The 21032-nt window shown below is 41.7% G+C and overlaps 3 protein-coding genes across 4 annotated transcripts; 1 reads left to right on the top strand and 2 right to left on the bottom strand.

Annotated features, from left to right (window-relative positions):
* Positions 1-1162: 1162 nt before the first annotated feature.
* On the bottom strand, positions 1163-2080 carry LOC311064292 (elongation factor Ts, mitochondrial-like; the record flags this gene model as incomplete). The annotated part of the gene is made up of 1 exon (XM_084084126.1): positions 1163-2080. One exon carries the CDS (start codon positions 2078-2080, stop codon positions 1163-1165), a length of 918 nt encoding a protein of 305 aa, XP_083940252.1.
* A 7927-nt stretch (positions 2081-10007) lies between these two features.
* On the bottom strand, positions 10008-14786 carry LOC311065238 (uncharacterized protein). Its single transcript, XM_084085468.1, has 2 exons — positions 14487-14786; positions 10008-12680 (listed from the first exon to the last, which is right to left on the bottom strand). The coding sequence occupies exons 1-2, from the start codon at positions 14662-14664 to the stop codon at positions 11296-11298; spliced, it is 1563 nt and encodes a 520-aa protein (XP_083941594.1). The 5' UTR covers positions 14665-14786; the 3' UTR covers positions 10008-11295.
* Positions 14567-20053, top strand: sap18 (Sin3A-associated protein). 2 transcript variants are annotated; one of them, XM_084085470.1, is made up of 5 exons: positions 14567-14665; positions 16086-16183; positions 17821-17930; positions 18256-18378; positions 19132-20053. In XM_084085470.1, exons 2-5 carry the CDS (start codon positions 16106-16108, stop codon positions 19295-19297), a joined length of 477 nt encoding a protein of 158 aa, XP_083941596.1. In that variant the 5' UTR covers positions 14567-14665; positions 16086-16105; the 3' UTR covers positions 19298-20053. The 2 variants fall into 2 exon arrangements, with proteins under 2 accessions (XP_083941596.1, XP_083941595.1); XM_084085469.1 differs by lacking the exon at positions 14567-14665 and having other exon boundaries at positions 15998-16183.
* The last annotated feature ends 979 nt before the right edge of the window (positions 20054-21032 follow it).

Here is a 21032-nt window from a genome sequence, read left to right as displayed (position 1 = left end):
AAAACCTTTTTTAATAGCTTTTTTTCAGTGTCAGTCCCAAATCAAAAAACGCCAAAATACTAATCAGAATATCAGAAAATGTATCATTTTCCAGATATTTTGGGAGACAAGAAACGTTTAAAAATGAAGCAATTTTTGATTTAAGTTCTGAAACGAAAATCTGTAAAATAGACTTTTCAGAAGTCGATTCCAATTGAATCTCAGATTATACTAAGATCCCAGACCCTTTTTTGTTCTTTCTGATTAAAACTTTGACAGATTAATATTAATCAATCCTCTGGAGAGCACAGCATCTTTTGCACAGTAGTACGTCCTTTTTTGCTTTATGAAATTAATTCATTTTAGGGCCTTTCTGCCTTAATTTGTATAGTGCACTGTAGAGTGACAGGAAACGGGGAGTTGAGTGACACGCGGGTAGTCGGGTTTGAGAATCGAACCCGTGACTTGCTGTCTAGCTGCATTAGAACCTTTATGTGGTGTGCACCTTAACCGCTAGGCCATCAGCACCCTCATTTATTCATTTTAATTTATCAATCATTTTTTTACCTGAGGTTCTGCAGAGTCACTTCCTGGAGTGCTGAGGGTCCAGGGGTGGTAGGGGAGGGGTGGTCGGACCAACCTCTCCACAGATGACCCCACTGCATCTACAGCAGTGGTTCTCATAGTGGGGTCCGGGGACCCCCAGGGGTTCTTAACGAGAGTCCAGGGAGTCCCTAGCAAAACGACTTAATCATTTAGCATAAAAATCTGATTAATCACTTTAACCCTATAAAACATTGTGGAAATAGATGATCTACAAGCTCACAGCTTGTAGATCAGATATTTCCACTTCTTTTGAAATGTTTGAAAATGTTTCAACAAAGAAACGATTATGCAAAATATATGTGATTATCTCAAATAATTGTGATTAGATGATAATGGGAAGGATAATGTTTCAGGTATGAATGTACCATCGCAGAATCAGCTGTGCTATTTATTCAAGTAAATTGGAAGGCAAGTGAGTTAAAATGTCCTGTCACTCACCCATAGAGTTCCAGACCTGTAGCCAAGTCATGGGTCTGAAGCTGGAGACCCGCGTGGCCACACTCCTGCTCCCCGCAGACAACCGATTGACCATCCAATTGAACCCGCTGACCAGCCTGTTCACCACCGCTGTGCCCAGTTACAGACCTGTAACTTCGCCGCATTGAAATCGGACAAAGTCCAGGACTCGGGCCTCCTGCCCTTTGAGGAACTGCGCCACTGTCCTGCTGGGGTCTGAGAGGAAGGTCTGGGGCAGCAGGCGAGTCTCGCTCTCACCACAAGGCAGATCATCCATGTTGCCAAGGGACACAGGTGCCTCCCCCACCACATGTTGACCCAGCTTACGCCCCAGAGCCTCCTGAGACCCCTCCTTTCCACCATGGAACACCACCAGGGCACCATAGCGGCCCATGGCCATGTCACTCTGGCCAGTCACACTGGCATGCACATAAGACCCGATCTGGCAACCGGCAGGGACCCCCACTGTCACTGCCCGCCTCACTGCCATGTTCTCACCCAGATGACCTATTGTGAGAGCCACCTGGTCAGCCAGTGAAGTTCCTTCAGTGACACTAAGTTTACTCAGCTGATCAGCTGCGAGCATATTCTTTACATATCCTGCCTGGCCTTGATTTTTCATCTGGTGGTGAGCCATGGCGGAAAATGCCACATCCTTAACCAGTTGCTGGAACTTCTCATTACGGGCAACAAAGTCTGTCTCACAGTTTACCTCCACAATAACTGCAGCTTTGTCTCCTACAAAAAGACCAATCAGACCCTCTTTTGCTTTCCGCCCTTCCAGCTTGTTTGCTTTGCTCCAACCTTCTTTCTGGGCTTGATCGTGTAACCAATTCTCAGCCTGCGTCATGTCATTGTCAAACTTCTCCAGTGCTTTCTTGCAGTTTATGAAGGTATAGCCAGTACTCTTCCTCAGCTTCATCAACAGGGCTTTCTCAGCAGCCAGGTGACAGCCTGTGTGTAAGGATTGCACATACTGGCAAACTCCCACCTTTGAAACGTGTGTTCTTAATGCTCTAAAAACAAAGGTTAACGACATTGTTGTATTTATGTTCTTTATTTCTTATGAAAGATAAACCGGGATGTCATTGAAATGCACACTGTGTGACAGCTCTGTGCTGTCACCGGCCAAACCACTCTTTATCACGTCAATCACCTCCTCTGGGTACCGCTGTGTCTCTTCCCAAGACAAATAGCATAATGCCTTTAGATCTTTTTCTCCACTTAAATAAGATTGGTGACATCATTGCTGATGCCACTGGACCAAACCAGTGATTGGTGACATCATTGCTGATGTCACTGGACCAAACCAGTGACATCAGCAATGATGTCACTTGTTTAAAGGGATTGTAGGCAAGTTCAGAGATAAAAAAAAGAAAAAAACTGTTGTCAAACATCGCCCCTCCACTCCCCCCCCCCCTCCTCATCAGCAGTTTGTTTCCCCGACCACCAGGGGGTGACGCAGGGGGGACTTCTAAACGGGCCATGCCGAAAATAGGTTGCTTTATTCGGATACAATGCGTGTCACTGGCCGCCCGGTCCACCCCTGCCGGCTCTCTGAATTTGTATTTTTAAATAGGCTCTGTCATGATAAATTGACCACATATATGAAGTTAAACAACTAAATTCTATCCAAACAATATCTTAAAAGTAAATTCCTCAAAAAAGAAGTTTGAGAGCGTTTTAAAACCGAAAGTAAAAAGTAAAAACTGACCACAGAAAACAATGGTGGCTCGTTCCATTTTTGTCGGCTGCACTCGGTTCCATTCGGTTTCACTCGGAACAGTTCACACGGACAGGGACACGCACATGCGTGCGTTAATTTACGTCCCGGACAAATATAAACTGTAGGGAAAATACGGATTTCAGAAAGAGGACTGTGCAATGCAGGAAAACACCCCAGCATCATTATATAGTGGCTGATAGAGGGGGAAAATGCAATATATATATATATATATATATATATATATATATATATATATATATATATATATAAATCTTTTTTTTAATTTAGGTTTAATGTTGCCTAGAATCCCTTTAAATGTCGTTTGTTTAGTTATCATTGGTTGAATAAATGTTCATGTGCAGGAGACAACTAACACATTTAAATCACCTTTTCCTAAATAATTAAGCAAGTGTTTCAATGTGATAGTCATGTGCTACCCAGTGGTTTAAGTAACTAGTACATTTACTCAAGTAGCCTACTGTACTTAAGTACAATAGAGGTACTTTAACTTTGCTTGAGTATTAAATTACTTGATACTTTGTACTTGTACTCCACTTCATCTCAGAGGCTAATATTGTCTTTTGTACTCCTCTACAATTATCTGACATACATTTTGAATACCAGACTTTTACTTGTAACAGAGTATTTCTGCATTGCAGTATTACTACTTTTACTTAAGTACAAAAAGTGAGTACTTCTTCCACCACTGGTCTCACCTGTCCAACATCTCTTGTGTTTCAACTGCTCCTTGTCCATTGTCTGTCTGAACATGGATCTCTAAGGGTGAGACTGGAAAACAGAAATTGCACAGGGCAGATATGACAAATAACTGAAATATACAAAATGACTGACAATGACACATACAGTACAAATAAAAAAAAAAAAATACTATTGCCAATATAAGCCATAATATTAATACATGTATACAATAGAGCATAGTGGAAATAGCTGATCTGTCCCCAGTCCCCACTTTGAGAACCACTGATTCAAATGGTTAATAATATATTATTGCAATAAATGCACAGTCTTAAATTCCCTGCACTCATAATGAAAGATGTCACTTGTGAATTGTTTTCAATCTTGTCCTTGGCGTTCAGCTACTGAGAGGAACAGATTAAAAGTTGCAAATTTACATTGGATGCAACAAAATGAACAAATCCAGCACAAAGACTGATGTTAACTCACTGAGGCGTGCATTAAAACCACTTAAGCCACTTCATTTCAGTGACTGCATGCCGATGATCAGTGCTCGATCGATCATTCCTGCCACCAATCCCCTCAGGCCGAGGTTGGTACGTTGGTTCGTACACTCACAGGTACGAACAGAGAAATGTTGGTGTGACATTGTCAGACTGTGCAATAACAGCAAAATAGTGTACAAATATGACAACATATGAAAGAACAGACTGCATTTCCTGTGGATGACCACTGATCACACCATTGATGGATCCTGGTGGGCAACTCTTGCAGCCCTGCATCACCAAACCTTTTTCCTAAAATACCTAGGAAGGACATGTATGAAACTCACCTAGTCTAATCACTAGACGTTTTGTCAAGTCATCATCTTTCCAGCGGATTTGCTGAGCTTTGGCATATATAGCTTGGTCAAAACTAACACTAAATGGTGTGTGTGTGTGTGTGTGTGTGTGTGTGTGTGTGTGTGTGTGTGTGTGTGTGTGTGTGTGCGTGCGTGTGTCTTACCTGCTGACGTTTCTGCTTGAGAGAGTTGATCCTTCTGCCATTTCCCTCTCACATTAATGTCTTTTTGTCAATAAAACTCCGGTAGCATGTTGCGAGAAACCCAGCATCCTCAGGGTTTCTTATCAACGTCCCTCACTAACTAAGCCACTGTTTGACGCAGGTTCTGTAGGTAGGCCTATCCCATCTCGTCTGTGTAAATTCCTGAAACTCTTCTTTCTGGACAGATGAGAGTTGCATATAGCATTGTTTCGATTATTTTTTGCACACTTTGGAAGCATATTTTCTATGTTTTGCATGTTTTCATCGGACCAAGGGTCGCCATGTTGGTTTGTTGTTAAACTAAAGTGGCTACCCTATTGGTCCATATGCTAAAAACCCCACCACCCAGGGGTCATCAACATGCCAGCTTGTGGAGGACATTTTTCTCAAACTCCATTTTTGCCACGGACATACAAAATGAGTGGTCCATAATATTACCATAAATACTAATATACTAGTCCAGTAGACACTATGGAGAACACAGACTGTGTTTTTAAAAAGGGGGAGTGGTTAGTCCTCATCACTTTGTAATTTATTTTATTTTATTAAGTGGAAAGCTGAGAGGGAAGGCGTAGATGGAGCCATTTGTAACCATATTTCAAAAATTGCTTTAAAAGTCAAGTGTATTGTATTATCTCCATGGCCATCAGTGATTCACTGATTGCTTTGAACTTTTCAAAGCATTAAAGGAATAGTTAACCTAAAAATGACTTAATTTCTATCAATTACACACCCCATGAAGTCCTGAATTCATGGACAGTCTTTGTTTTTTTTACGCATTCCTAAGCCAACTACTCCTTTAAAGAAAGAGAGTGAAAAGAATTCATCCACCGGTCATTATAAAATCTAAGCTTTTAAAAACAGACAGGGCTCAGACAGATTTTTCAAGACCCAGTCATTAGGCATGCAGGTTCTGTATCCGCCACTGTTTGGTACCTGGTTTAACAAGATCCAGTCATTAGGCATGCATGTTATGTATCCACCACTGTTTGGTACCTGGTTTAACAAGATTTGATACCTGTCTGGCAGTGTCTTTATTAGAGTGTTAATGTCAAAGGGCATTTTGAACCCTTTTATCAGTTAAATTGTTTGCGTATAGTCACTGCACTTTGGCTTTGTAGGGCAGTATAGAAGTATTACACCACTGGTATTTCTGCAAGAATTAATTCAGTGTCCTACCTATTCTGAAGAAACCTGGAGACTGGCAAGTCAGTATACTGGCTCTAGTGTTTTTAGATTTTTCAAAAATCATATCAATCATATCAAAGTCTTGCCACGGACACGTTTGTCCGTGTATGGACACATTGATGACCCCTGTATAGTAGTACCGACTTTAAACACTGATTATTAAAAAACTGCTGGATAACATGTGGAGAACCTTTTGTTTCTAGTAGGGAACAACTAGGGAAAAGACAACTCAAACAATATGACTTCAACAGAGAGGTAAGGTGTCAGCCTCTCCCCATGGCAACACACACTTACCAGAGCTGTTCCCTTTATATAGTCTACTCAGACTCCACCCTTGGCTATCTAATCAACCAACCCCAGTGCAGTAGCAATCCACCCAAGATGATCCCCATGTATTAATCAGCTCTTCAGGCACCACACCCCAATACAAGGAAACTTCCCCATAATAGTCCATGAGCCAGAGCCCCAAAATTGAGCAATGATTACCGAAAGAGTGGGCAAAACCAAACCTATATTAAATTGTTCATAGGGTCAATACGAGTAAATAAATATATGATAACCTTTCCACAGGAGCAGCTTTTTCATGGTTATCACACATTTTGTTATTTTCCCCATACGTACATGACAGGTGAAAAAATGACAAAATTTAAAAAAAGAGTTATCATAATGAAACTTCCTGAGTTGATTACTTGCATGAAGACAATGATTTATCGTATTACAAGTTTTCTTTAATTGTATATTTAAATATGCAAATTAGGCATTTAGTCCATGAGCCAGAGCCCCAAAATTGAGCCAGATATTGAATATTCCCTTGTTAAAAACCTTTGACTCCAACATCTTAACAAAATGAAATAAGAATGTAGACTCTGGCTTTGTCCAATGTTCCAATGTTGATTCTGGAAAGTTATGCAAATTCGGGCATATTCCTAATGCCAAATTTGCATATCTAAATATACAATATCAGAAAACTTGTAGTACAATAAATCATTGTCTTCATGTAAGTAATCAACTCAGGAAGTTTCATTATGATAACTATTTTTAAAATGTTGTCATTTTTTCACCTGTCATGTACGTATGGGGAAAATAACAAAATGTGTGATAACCATGAAAAAGCTGCTCCTGTGGAGAGGTTATCATATATTTATTTACTCGTATTGACCCTATGAACAATTTAATATAGGTATGGTTTTGCCCACTCTTTCGATAATGAAATCTTGTCTGGCTCATGGACTATAACAGCATCTGTGCAGATAAACAAAAGCATATTCGAATTCCAGTCACAGCAGAATGGGCACCTCCTGTGGGACTGAGAATCTACAAGTGCTAAGCACTACAGCATAACATACAATTAATGTGTACGGCTGTACATTAGGAAATTAGTCTGTCAGGCTGCTCTGTCACAATCCATCATACATAGTTTTAAGAAAAAAAAATGGGGTTGGGGGCAGACAGAGGGAGAGCAAAGAGAGGAATACAGAAAAGAAGCATAAAAGGTTTCATAGTGACTGAAGTCTGAATAGGCCTTAAATGTTATCAAACCATTTTTCCGTTGGAGTCGTCGATCTCTTGTTTTAATAGTACTCGTGAGGGCCTCAATCTTCTGACACAAAGTCTGCGGTGTGCCTGGATGGTCAGTCTCTCCTGAAAAAAGTGAAAAATGTTTTTGAAAATGTTTTGAAATGATTAAAAACTAAATGTAGGAAACAAAAATAGTAACGAAATATTTACCCGGTGTGACCCATAAAAATGTGTCCACGACCCACAAATGGGTCCCGACCCACTTTTTGGGAACCAGTATGTGTCCACGACCCACAAATGGGTCCCGACCCATTGTTTGGGAACCAGTGCCCTATCCCGACCCACTGTTTGGGAACCAGTGCCCTATACAATCATCCCGCCTGGTGCAGAGCAAGAAGACACCGTCAATAAATAATAAAGTATACCGGTACTCTCTTTCTTGTTCTGCATCAGGCAGTATTGTATAGGGTGTATACATCTGACACCCAATACAATCATTCTACTTGATGCAGAACAAGAAGAGAGTAGCACGGTAAGTTATGGCATCAACACAAATCACAGGTAACGCAACAGGCGACAACAGAGTGGATGTTACAATAGTCACCAGATTGTACCAGGATGCTGCAGATGTTCTATCAGTCAGCAACGGCTAGCTCTCTTCTTTGCAAATGCAAATTGCAATTAGCAGGAGGGTTAATGATAGATTCATCTTCCCAAAGGGGACAACTAATAGACTTAGACAGTCCTTTGTGTCGCTAGCTATGAAGATGTATAATGAGGCACACGATGCTCGCTCAGTTTGTTCAATAGACTCGGGGAAAACAACAGTTCTGTACAGTAGTGGACAATGTTAGACATGCTTAATGTATGTTCTCTTGTATGTTCCTATGGCTTGCACTATGCAAACACTGCTGAGAGTGTATCTGTTGTATATTGTATGCTGTATATAGTATTTTATTGCCAATTATTGATGGTGTTGCATTGATTGGTGATATATTTCTACCATGCTGAATATACAGTACTTTTTTTTCTTCACCCGTAACCTCTTTTTTAACTGCTGTGCTGTCTTTGGCAACTGATTTTCTCTCACAGGATCAACAGAGGTCTTATCAGGGACGAGGTCAACCCGAATACACATTTTATCCTAACTATATAGCATTAGTACGAATTCCCTGGACCAAAGTTTGTTACTAGTGTACTTAGATATGTAGATAACACATAGTATTGTGAGGATATCTGTAACACTTTTGGTAAACAAACCACCAGTTGAAAAATAACCATTTAACCACTATCACCCTCTGTACTTGGTCCCCTCCTTTACCCCCACTATACCAAATCTCTTTGGCAAAAATAACCAATCTACCAGCTCACAACGTGTCTCCTTGCTTATGAGATGTTGTGAGCTTTTACCTTTTCTATTTTCTTTTAATGTCTGCCTATTTTCCATTGAATCTTAACCTATTATGACATGCACAGAATAGGGAAGCTAGGGTTCCAAGCCTAAGTTTAAGAACCACCCATTTGCTTTTTTTGCCCCACATTTCTCAATCAGGTAAACAAAAATAAATTGTAAGTGGTCATAAAAACCTGACATCATTCAGATTTTAATACATATTAGATAGTAGTAGACAGGGGAAGTCGTGTAAGAAAAGCAAGCTTTTTTTCAGTTGTTCTCCAGCAGAAGAGTGTAACAGGGTAACAACAGTAAAAACAACAAAAAAGACAAAGAAAATGTTGCTTTATATAGCAATACTAACTGGGTATATCCTGTTTTAATCAAGGATCAAGAAGAATTCTGCATGGTGCAAAAATATTTGTAGAAAAATCAGAGCCATTTAAACAGCAGTAGCAGTTTCACAAACTAAGGCACCGACAATGGAGACCCGACAACACCGCTGAACCAAAGGGGTATATCAAGAGAAGCAGGCTAACTCATTTAACCATAGGACTGGGCGATATGGACAAAAATATGATATCACAATATTTTTGACAAAATACCTCAATACGTACACATATATACATTATGTATTTATTTTTCCCAAAAATGATTTAATATCGATATATTGCCCAGCCCTAACTTCACCAGATATCTCCAAGTGTGATCGTGAAATAACAAATACTCTAGCACTGCAGGTATTGAGATGAACACAATATGAGATATGACCAGAAGGCATCCGCGAGAACCAATATCCAAGTTCAAGCTGGCAAACTATATATAATATATAAATGAATCCAAACATTGTGAGCTTGTAGATCTTTTAGCTGCACAACACCAGTGTATGAGCGTATTGATTATATAGGCCTAGGCTATTTTGGAGAATGTTCACCTATTTTCACCTAACGACAAGCCTAGAGATGCCAGGGTTAATGTGGTTAAACTACCCTGCAGTCTTATGCTGTCACAAACACAAAGGTCTGATACACATCTATATATACAATTTGAATCCTGCGCCATGTCGGTTGTCCGTATGCGACGCCAGTGTGACGGTGTGACGTAATCTGACATCACGATGACAACGCCAGTGTGACATCACATGACATCACATCCTACCTATAAATTCTAGGATGCCGTCAGATCGCACCAGTTCGACGGCTTCCATAGTGATAAATAGTAATAATCTATACAAGGAACTCTCTCCACCACAAGAACTCTCTCCACCACAATGACGACAACTTCACCAAAGCCACAACGGCTGGAGATACAACGCCAGACATGGCGCACTGCAAAGTGAACGACGCGTCACGCTAGACGTTCGGGCCGCGTAGCGGCCCGAACTTCTAGTGAATATACAATCATGGTCCCTAAATGTAACAATCAATTAAAGCAAAGACATAACTTGTTAAACATGCCAACACATCCCTCCAAGGCGTTGGAACCACAATCTACGTCTACATTCTCCAACTGCCAAAAACTCCTGATGAGATCAACACAGCAAAGCGTAACGTTCATCTTGTCAATGATGCTTCTTTGTCAGTGAAAAGATCTTTGCATTCCTTTTACCGGGACATATAGCCTTTTGGAAAGTGTTTACTGTCAAAGGCTTCTCTTTAGTCCGTTTGACATATAACGGTGCTTATTTTCTATCCCAAATATACCATTACGATTATGCAGAGAAGTGTGATAGCATGTACAGCTGACTTTTTAAAGGGTTTTCCTGTGCATCAAGACGGTTCAGCTCATATTGGTGAACAGTTCTCACCCTGCCCAAATAGCCACAGATGAGGGGTCTCTTCTTCCTCCCTCAAATATGTGATGTCACAGTAATGTACAGCTCCACTTAAAAAGCATAGGAAATGTCAGGAGAGGGAACAGCTTAGTAATGTATAAACACATTAGTAAAGAAATCACAATGATTTTGTTTTTGTTTATTATGGAGGCTGAAGTAATTTTTTGAATTTAAACAGCATTGTGCTACAATTATTAATCCTTTTTTTTTTTTGCATATTATGTGCTCTGAAAAGCTTTCTCTCCCACTATATGATGGTTTGGTTTCATAATCTTATGGCTCAGAAACCCACGGCCCTGAGAAGGCAGCGCATAGCATGCACAACGTAATTAGCACTCAAGGCAGCCTTGTTTTATTGCACGTTATGTTTGTGTTTTAATTTGAGCATATGTCTTATTACTTTGTTTCGATTGTCCATTCCTTACTGCACTGCATTTCCCAAACTCCACCGTATGCAATACCTCATACAGTAGAATTTGAAAGAGAGCACACATTTTAACTCGATAAGCTGTGAAAGATTAAACAAATCTTCCATCTGCCCACAAACTTGAATCTTGAATGAACTGAATGAGCTGCTGAAAGTTGTGTACCTTAATGACAACACTTCATGTGGTGCCTGGTTTGGGAAGAGTTGTTCATGTTCACAACTATGGAATAAACTGTCCTAGGACACAAAGATAACACACGCGATCGCGTGAACTGGATTGTATGAGTTGGAAAAACGTTTTTTTTCCATGTATTTAACATGTAGTGTTCACTTAGTGATGTAGTGAGGATGCTTATGCAGTTCCAAAGCAGTAAAGGGGACGTGCCTGACTGGCGACTGAGTTGCAGCACGGTTTGCTGCTCTCCACGTCACTCTAGTGGTGCAGCAGAGATGCACAGGTTGTTTAAGGCACAGGCGACCTGTACAATCTTATCAAAGGTGGAGAGGCTGGACGTGCGCTCCGAGGCTGTGGTAAAGGGGCTTTCCACAGGGCCGGTGAGCATGGCGTATCTCTGCTTCACCATGGAGATCACCCTCTCCACGTGGCAGTGCACGCTCAGCACCTCTGGGGAACACGAGTCTACCAGCAGGGTACTTCCAGAGCTCCCATATGCTTCTCCTCCTCCTCCCTCGCCAGCTGTTCTGAACAGGGCCCCGCGGGCGGCCACGGACTCACCAATATCCAGGTCCCGATTGGCCAGCACAACGTCGCCAGGGAGGAGCTTGCACAGGAAGCCACAGCCCTCAGCCAGGTTCTTGTCGCTGACACTTCCCAGCACGCCCCTGGAGACAAAGGTGACCACCCCCTGAGGAGCCACGCCTATCAGGTACTTCAGTATGTTAATAGTACTACTGCCTGTACCCTGGTGGACTGACGGAGGTGTAAGCAAGGCCGTCTGCTGCTGGTTGGTCCGGGAAACGGGCTCCTCAAAGGGCACAGTGAAGCAGTCTATGATGACAGCGCAGTCTGGATGCGTGGAGCGCAAGGCAGCGGGAAGGTTCTTCCGGAGCTCGGCCCTGGAGGGCCAGAAAACGGCCGTGGGGACCAGGGTGGAGGACATGATGTTGACCATCCGGTGGACTGTCCTGGTCACCGTGCCGACTTTCACACCAAAGCGGTAGGCAAGGTCCTGGTTGCGCAGGTCCAGGCGGAGCCGCATGAGAGTCAGGAGAAGCTGCTGGAACTTGGTGAGCTTTACGTTCTTCATGCCGTCCATGTGGGGCGCCAGAAGCCACATGACGGTCTCCAACACAAAGTAGTTGGGCAGACCCGTGTAGAACTTCACCTTCTCTGCATCATTCTTCAGGGAGGTCTCCGAGAGCGACATCTTCTCCGCCGACTCTCTGAGACTCTGGTTCTCTTTCTTGAGGGCTTTCAGGATGTCCTCAAAGTTCAACGGCACCACGTCCGATGACTTCTGGGCAAACTTTCCCCTTTTGCTGTCACTCGCCAATTCCAGGTCGTCATCATCATCATCGTCGCTGTCATCTCCATCGCTGCTGGCAGACGAGGAGGCACTCTCCTCATCCCCTGCCTCCTCCTCCTCTTCACGTGCCTGGGTCTGTCCGTGTTCCCCCGCCAATGACCTGCCTTGGCCCTGGAGGAAAAGCAAGGCGTTGGCGGCCTCTACTTGCGCTTCCTGCTTGTCTACCAGTTCAAAAGCACCAGGTTCCTTCATCTCTGGGGACAAGGGGGTGGCGGTGAACACAGAGGGGACATAATCTGGTGACCGCGGGTTCTTCACCTGCTTACCTGAATGTATGGAGAGAACAAGACAAGGAGTGGTGGTCAAAGACAAAGAGAATACAGTATGTAAAAAGTACATTGCATCACCCCCATAACAGAAGACTGTTAGATTAGATGTAGTTCAGAATTCTAACTGTCTATTATAAAGGCTATATTGTATAGCCTATGGGGAGATGACAGTGGAGAGGGTGAAATTATCTGAACAGTCATTCTTTCTTAAACATCACTGGTCTAACTTCTAGCCGGTGAAATAACAGGGGAATAAAACCTTTCCTCTTTTTGCCGAGGATGCCCTGGTCCTCAACACTGTTTCAGCAGTGTTGCCATGTCTACTTATTCTAAGTGACTTTGGGCTTGTTTTTCTGTAAAGTTGCTTGTAAATATTGGTCGTTTTTTGGGCTTATTTCTAAAGTGTAATTGCTTATTGTGCTTGCTGTCTAATTTAAATGGTTTAAATGGTTTAAAATGTATTTTTAAACCAGTGTCTCTCAAACATGTTCAAGTCAAGGACCCCCAAATTAAAATGTATTTGTTTGCTGTCACCCATCTGACAGAAAATATTTTATGCCAGGGACCACCATACAAGATTTATATTCCAAAAATATATCAAATGTTTAATTTTTTCTTCAAGATTTAAAAAAGAAATAGCAGATCTACAAGCTCACAACTTCTAGATCGACTATTTTTGTTTTACATACAAATAGCCAATGTATACATTGTTTAAAGGGCGAAGGGCCTCGCTTCTTTTGGGCTATTTTCATGGAACTGGTTGCTTGTCTCTCTCGCAAAAAAACTGACAACACTGGTTGTCAGCTTGCAGATCTGTTCTTTTTTGGGTCGAGATATGGCAGTACAGTAATACAGCCTACAAAATGGGTCTTTCTACCAGATCTGTAGAGGGCGCAGTGGAGTAAATAAGATAATTTCAGTCTGGTGGACATATATTATTTTTCTGCCCAAAAAGTGTATTATACAGAGAAGGTGGGGTGCTGAGAGGCTTCCCACCCTGGAGAATAGACTTTCAACAACACAAAACAGCCTTTGTTTCGGTGAGAAGCGAAATAGTTTAGTTTATTTCTTACTAAAGAAGGAGACCCACGGCAGTGGAATTTTCGGTCTATGAGCAGAGCAGCGCGCCTGGCAGAGCGTTGAGGACTCACTAACACTCTGAGATAGCTGTAGAATACAACTCTCGTAGACGTATTTATGATTCTGACGTTTTCAATCTACGAGAGCTGTAGGGTTCATCCCCCATGGACACAGGGACTTATAGCACTATACCCCGTAGACACTCCAAACATGTACAAATTGAAAATAAAGGTGCTTACCCCCACGCCCCAAATGTTAACTCTCGCTACGGGGTAGTAGTTTAATGTAATAATCCATATATTTCAATACAGAAGTGTTTTAATGCCGTCTGTGGCCGATTCTGTCGGATGTTCCCAATGGGCGGTAGTGACGCGCCCATCTGGTGAAACCCGGAATTACACTCAATGTAAACAGTAAGTAAACGAGGGTGAAAAAATGGCGTTCGGCCACATACGGCATTAAAACACTTCTTTATTGAAAGATATGGAGTATTACATTAAACTACTATCCCGTAGCGAGAGTTAACATTTGGGGCGTGGGGGTAAGCACCTTTATTTTCAATTTGTACATGTTTGGAGTGTCTACGGGGTATAGTGCTGAAAGTCTCCGTGTCCATGGGGGGTGAACCCTACAACTCTCGTAGATTGAAAACGTCAGAATCATAAATACGTCTACGAGAGTTGTATTCTACAGCTAACTCTGGACCAGAGCTAGATGTTGTACCTGAGATGAAGTGAGTGCTACAGAGGCGGCTGCCGTCGTTGGGCGCCCATCCCTCCCGGTTGACGGCGGCGATCCACCGCTGCTTCCTCTCAGGGTCCCGGGGGAAGCGGTAGAAGGAGAGCGTGGTGCCCGGGGTTCTTCTGTTCCTGCAGCCGGCCACCACGCACGTGTGAACCATAGTATGTTAAAGAAGACTCTCTCTCCTCCACCCACGGTATAGTATCGTGGTGTGTGTGTGTGTGTGTGTGTGTGTGTGTGTGTGTGTGTGTGTGTGTGTGTGTGTGTGTGTGTGTATGTGTGCGTGCGTGGTGGGGTTAGACGTGTATTTTTTTTTCCTTTTTTTTTTTTTTGACTCCCAAAATGGTGGTCAGACTACTGGTGACCAGTGTTGCCAGGTTTTGTGAGAGAAATAAGCAGCCTGGTCTATGAAAGCAGGCCAAAAAGAAGCGGCTAGGCCACATGAGCAACAGGGGGCGGGGGGGTCCCTGGCACAACATTTTCATATGAAGGTCTTTCTCTTTGGATACATATATTAAATATATAAATACAATATTTGAGAGCCACTGGTTTAAACAAAATTTGGAAACAAGCCCAAAATATGCAGCTACATTTTAAGCAACTACATTTTAGAAACATGCCCAAAAAAACGCTATCAATATTTACAAGCAACTTTACAGAAAAAGAAGCTTATAATAAGCGGACATGGCGGTGACTAGCGAGAGAGAGCGAGAGACAAAAATGAAAAAAAGAAAAAAGAAACACGTTCCCTAGCCTAGACTTTCTCTAAAAGGAAAAACAGCGCCCTCTGCTGTTTGTGGAGAGCAGAATCAGCAGAGTGACTCTCGGACCAATCCACTTTGTAAGGTTGAATATCCGGTACGTTTTAATGTTCGTTTGTTTTGTATTAATTTATCTACATAATTATTTGTTTGATCTTTATTTGTATGGTGTTTTTCTGTGTTCATTTTAATGTTATAATAATTAAAAAACAAGGAAAAATAGTGCTTAGCCACGACGTCATCAGGGTTGCCATCTCCGCTTATTATAATCGACTTTGGGCTTATTTTTATGTAAAGTCGCTTGTAAATGCTGGTAGTTGCGAGTTGCAGTTTTTTGGGCTTGTTTCTAAAGTGTAGTTGCTTATTTTGGGCTTGCTGTGTAAATGTTGATTTAAAACCAGTGATTCTTAAACATTTTCATGTCAAGGACCCCCAAATTAATATATTTGTCTGCAGACCCCCATCTGAAAGTATGTTGTGCCAGGGACCCCCATACACTATTTGTGTTGTTAAAATGTTTCGAATTCATTTTTTTTCAAATGGCAGATGCGACCCGTTGTGAGCGTGTAGATCTGCTATTTTCAATTAGTCGAAAGGGCTCATGTAGCATAGCCGCTTCTTTTGGGCTTGTTTTCATATATCTAGTTGCTTGTTTCTCTCGTTGAACCTGGCAACACTGCCCCTGACAACGTCATCCGTATGCGCTCTGTGTTTGTTTTGAGTGTTGTTGCTGTTGCTGAAGTAAACGACCGCGATACAACATTTGTTAAAACCGACTGTTGTTGTTGGGTTAGGGTTAACTTTGAACTTTTTTCCCCAGAAAGTGCACGTGCACGCGCAATGATGGCTGTGGTGGAATCCAGGGTGACACAAGAGGAGATCAGGAAAGAACCAGAGCAACCAGTGGACAGAGAGAAGGTTGGAGCCAGTGTTGCCATGTCACATTTTCTATAAAGTTGTTTTTAAATATTGGTAGTTGCGGGTTTCGTTAAAAAAAAATCCAAATATTGCACATTTTATTGCAAGCGTTTTTGAAAATAGCAAATCTACAAGCTCAGATGCGACGTGTTGTGAGCTTGTAGATCGGCTATTTTCAAATAGCCGATAAAGTGCTCAAGCTCATGTGGCCTACCTAAGTTGCTTCTTCTCTAGACCTAGCCCTAGAATGTCTGTGATCTTACATACATTTCAAGTATTCCAAATACACAGTCATAGATCCCCCTCGTAGGCGCGCTGTGTAGTGACGATCTGCGCGGCCGTAAAAGTGCTCTAAACTCCGTCTGTACTCACCCAATAATTAATTCCTAAGACTTGGAGTCATTTTTTGTCCTCTAGTGTCATATCCATTTGAAAGTTCTGGCAGAAAACGTGTGTTTAGTCAAATATCTCCACTTTTCCACGAGCTTCACACGGACGACTGTCTGGATGCGCTAGGGGGGCCGACTTGAGTGACGGACCCATTTACTTGTGTGTTACTTACTCTAGACCCTGCTTGTTTTCCTAGACCCGGTTGCTTATTTCTCTCACTAAACCTGGCAACACTGGTTGGAGCCACCCCACTCTTTCACTATGAATGCTAGAACTGAATAAATACTGTGCCTATTTCAGTGGTTCTCAAACCTTTTTGGCTCAGGGCACCCCTGTAATTAAACTTTTCATCCACAGCACCCCTGAAGTATATAGTACCTTTATACATTTATGTAATATTACATACAGTACGTAAATAGGTCAATCCTTCCCCCTAAGACACAATATGTCACGAGGAAAACTTGAGAGAATATCCGTTTCCATTAGGACAGATTGAATATAACTTTATACATGACGTTTAACCATTTGAGCCAGCGTCCATATTATTCTGGGGGGAGCATTCACCAAAAATTGCAGATTTACAACACGTGAGGTTGAAGATCTGCTATTTTTGGAGAAGAGATTTGGTGTAGATTGTGGTTAAACTGAAGTGATATTGATAATTTCCAAATATTATCAAAGTATACTGCGGCACCCACTTTGAGAAACCCTGGCCTATCTTACTCAAATAAATGCAGCAATGCCAGCCCCATTTTTGTAACCCTGTATACTTTTTGGGTATTTGGGATGACGCTATTCCAAAATACAAAAAAGGCACCTACTACAAGGTTCTGAAAGGGGGGGGGGGCTACAAAACCACAATGTAGAAGTACACGGTTACAACGATCAAAGTCCTGTATTCAAATTTGTACTGTTATAGCCTTGGATCAAGACTACCATAGATGTATTTTAGCGAGTCTGACTTTTGCTTTCGTATCTAGATATGCAAATGTCAAAATCTATAAAATAAATCTGTGATAGTCTTGATCCAAGGCTAGTACCCCTGGGTCTTAGTGTATGTTTTGTATTAATAATCTAAATATGCAAAGTAACTAAAGCTGTCAAATAATTGTAGTGGAGTAAAAAGTACAACATTTGCCTCCATATTAGGACAAGACTGACTTCATCAACATGACGTCCGAGTTCCACAGGGAAGTCACACTGTCCTGTTGAGTTACATTCCTGCTTTGTCTTGTCTCTCCAACCAGACATGCCCTCTCCTGCTGAGGGTCTTCACCACCAATAGCGGTCGACACCATAGGATGGATGAGTTCACCAGAGGCAACGTTCCTGCAAATGAGCTTCAAATTTACACCTGGTAAAATACCTGAATAATCTGAACTTTATTGTATTTTTTTGTGTGCAAGCTCTCAACATTAGAATAGAGAAGAAAGGAACACAGAACAAAAATAAGTGGAAGGCACAGTCAAATACAATTTACAAATACTTGTGAAGGTGGTACAAGCTGGTACTGTGATGTGAATTTACTGATACACAGTAAAATCCTGAATGTTAATTTAAGAGAGAGAGAGAGAGAGTGTTACACTCTCAGAGTTACAAATTGAGGATTTTCCTGTGTAGGTTTTGTGCCATGCTCCTTTGAGAAGATGCTTTATGATTTTCTCTGTGTTGTTTCCTCACAGGACGGATGCCACATTGAAAGAGCTGACAAGTCTTGTGAAAGAAGTGTATCCCGACGCTCGCAAGAAGGGCACACATTTCAGTTTTGCCATAGTCTTCCCCGACCTGCAAAGACAAGTCTACAGGTAATCGGTGCAAAAGGCAAGCTTTGCTGTTGACCACAGTGGCTGGAGTGGACGAGTTCCAAACCACAGAATTTTGTAATCCTCCCCCTCTTTTGTCAAAACAATAGAACAGGCTTTCCAAAACGCCAGGTAGTTAACTGGCCACAACAAACCTTAAAAAAATACACAATATGGTTCTCTCACCTTTTGACTGTATATCCATAGTCCACACATGCAAAAAAATCTTACATTTTCTAAAGTAAACAATAATGAACCTAAACAATGATGTGGGAATAAATGGTAGGTATCTATGTGTGAGTGGAGTGTGGTGTGTGCAAATGTATAAATGAAAATAAAGGCAGGAACCCAAACAAATGCAGCTTGTGTGTGTGTGTGTGCGCATGCTCCAGGTTAGGCCCAGTGGCTGACTTAAAGAATGGGGTCCACCCCATTAATTAAACTTGAATTAACAATATTAAAGTTAACTACTCACCCAATGTAGTTAATGTATGTGTAGGCCTACAGGAAAATCTATACAGGACTTTGTACATTACTTTGGCTGTGCCTTCCTGTTCATTTTGTTGTTCCTTCCTTTTCTTCTCTAGTCCGTTTTACTATTCTAACTCTTCCTGTAACTGCAAATGATGTTGAGAGCTTGCACAAAAAAATTCACCCACTTTTACACCTGTAGTCGTGTGATGTGACAACAAAGTTTATTCTGATTCTGAAGTGAATTAGAGTAGTTTTTGTGACACTGCCTTCTTTGTGTTTCAGAGTGAAAGACATTGGCAACACTGTGTCAGGTCAGAAGGGCACAGATGATTCTATGACGCTAAAGTCCCAACGTTTCAGGATTGGGGACTATTTGGACATAGCAATCACCCCACCCAACAGAGCCCCGCCGATACAGGGTCTGAGACAGGGTATGAGACCCTTCTAACGGTTACACCTTCGACATTCAGACTACAGTGAACACCTGCCTTGAGTTGTAGATTGAAACTGGGAACTTTCTTATGTGGAACAGTCAGTCACTCTAGCCTGCAGGTGACGATGTTTATCACCCAACTGATCTTAAATTGTTTGAGGAGTGCTTGGTTGGCAGGGATGTGAGGTTTTTATATTAGCCGTTTAGATACACAACTCATATTTGTCTCAAGGTGCAGTGACTGCAGTCACACTGGATGCGATAAAAATAATTTGGATGCAACAGTTTCCCCACACAATGGCGGTTGCGTTCACACCCAGATGTGAAGTTTCCCCCCCCCCCCCACACACACACTGACAACAAAAATATTAAGGACACATTACAATTTTTTTTTTAAGATAATATAAATTCATACAAATAGTTTCATGTAAACAATGCATCTGAAATAACAGGTATACCATTCACAGCATTTTGTAAATACTTTGAATGAAATTGTGCTATTTTTGACAAAGTTATGGCCGAAGACATTTATTTTAATTGCCTCCAAAATGTACTAAGCGATTAAGGTAATCTAGGGACCATTGCCCACCTTTCCTGGAAATAAGTCATTCCGTGCAGATGTGTTCAGCTGAGACAAAGGCTTATCATACCTGCTGATTCAAACTCTAGAAATGAGTGGGCTTTTCTACATTTTGTGTAACCAAAGTTTTCTGTGTCGAGTGCAGACACTGCTCTTCTGTTGGAATGCTGTGAATTAAAAGACTTTGTAATATGATGTTCTATTCATACATTAAAACTTAATGTGTATGCATTTAAAACCACAATGGAAATAAGTATTTCACTCCGTTAGTTTTGATGATCTTGCAGCTCAAGAGTGCAAGGCCCTAGAGCATGTAGGCAATCTTATAACGAGGATTAGTGAGGGCCATTTATATCAAGTTAGGCTGAAAATAAATGAAGTGGTCCTTTAACTGCACATTTGTCAAACCCCAGGATGACCGGATGTACACCTGTAAACATCAAGAGACCGGGCAACCCGACAGACAAGTGGTTCTCAAACATTTCATGGCAAGGAAACCCAAATTGATATTAAGCCACAGACCCTCGTTTGAAAATAGTTTGTGCCAGGGATGCCCATAACTAAAGATTTGTTAGATTAGCCTTTACACAGAATTTTAAAACTGTGGTTGGTGAGATGACATTGAAGAGAATGAAACCTATGATTATGTCACTTACATTGAACTTCTATAGCTGATGAAATAAGTGGAAATGTTCCTATTTTTGCTAGGGACCCGCTGAAAACCCCTAAAGGGCCGCGGGGGTACCCAGATGGACCCCACTTAAAGAACCACTGCGATGGGAAAGTGGTTAGGCCACCGTCTCTCTCCACATGTACCTGTACCTATTGAAAAAGGGTGGGGGGAAAAGGGGCTCTGGTATGGAGTTACATTTGTGTCTTTATTACTCCGGCACCTATGAGAGGGTGGAAAGGGAGAACCACATCTGGAGTTTGTCAGAAAACATGAGTTACAGCTAAAAGTGGGAAAATGTTTTGTGGCCTTATAAGATATAGTACTAGAAAAATTTACTTTAATTCGTAATAGTGCAAGAACTGTCTATAGCCATGCAATTAATAAATCAAGCATGGGAACAGTACCTGTAAATGGGAGTTAGATTTATAGATCTAGACTTTGGCTTTTTTGTGTACCCCCCCTTCCTTGAAACCCCTTTACTCCTTGAGCTGCAAACA

The sequence above is a fragment of the Gymnoscopelus microlampas genome (assembly GCF_963454915.1).
Source record: "Gymnoscopelus microlampas genome assembly, chromosome: 17".
NCBI classification, from domain to species: Eukaryota; Metazoa; Chordata; class Actinopteri; order Myctophiformes; family Myctophidae; genus Gymnoscopelus; species Gymnoscopelus microlampas.
Note: the sequence above shows the minus strand (reverse complement) of the source record. Positions and strands in the feature narration are given on the sequence as shown.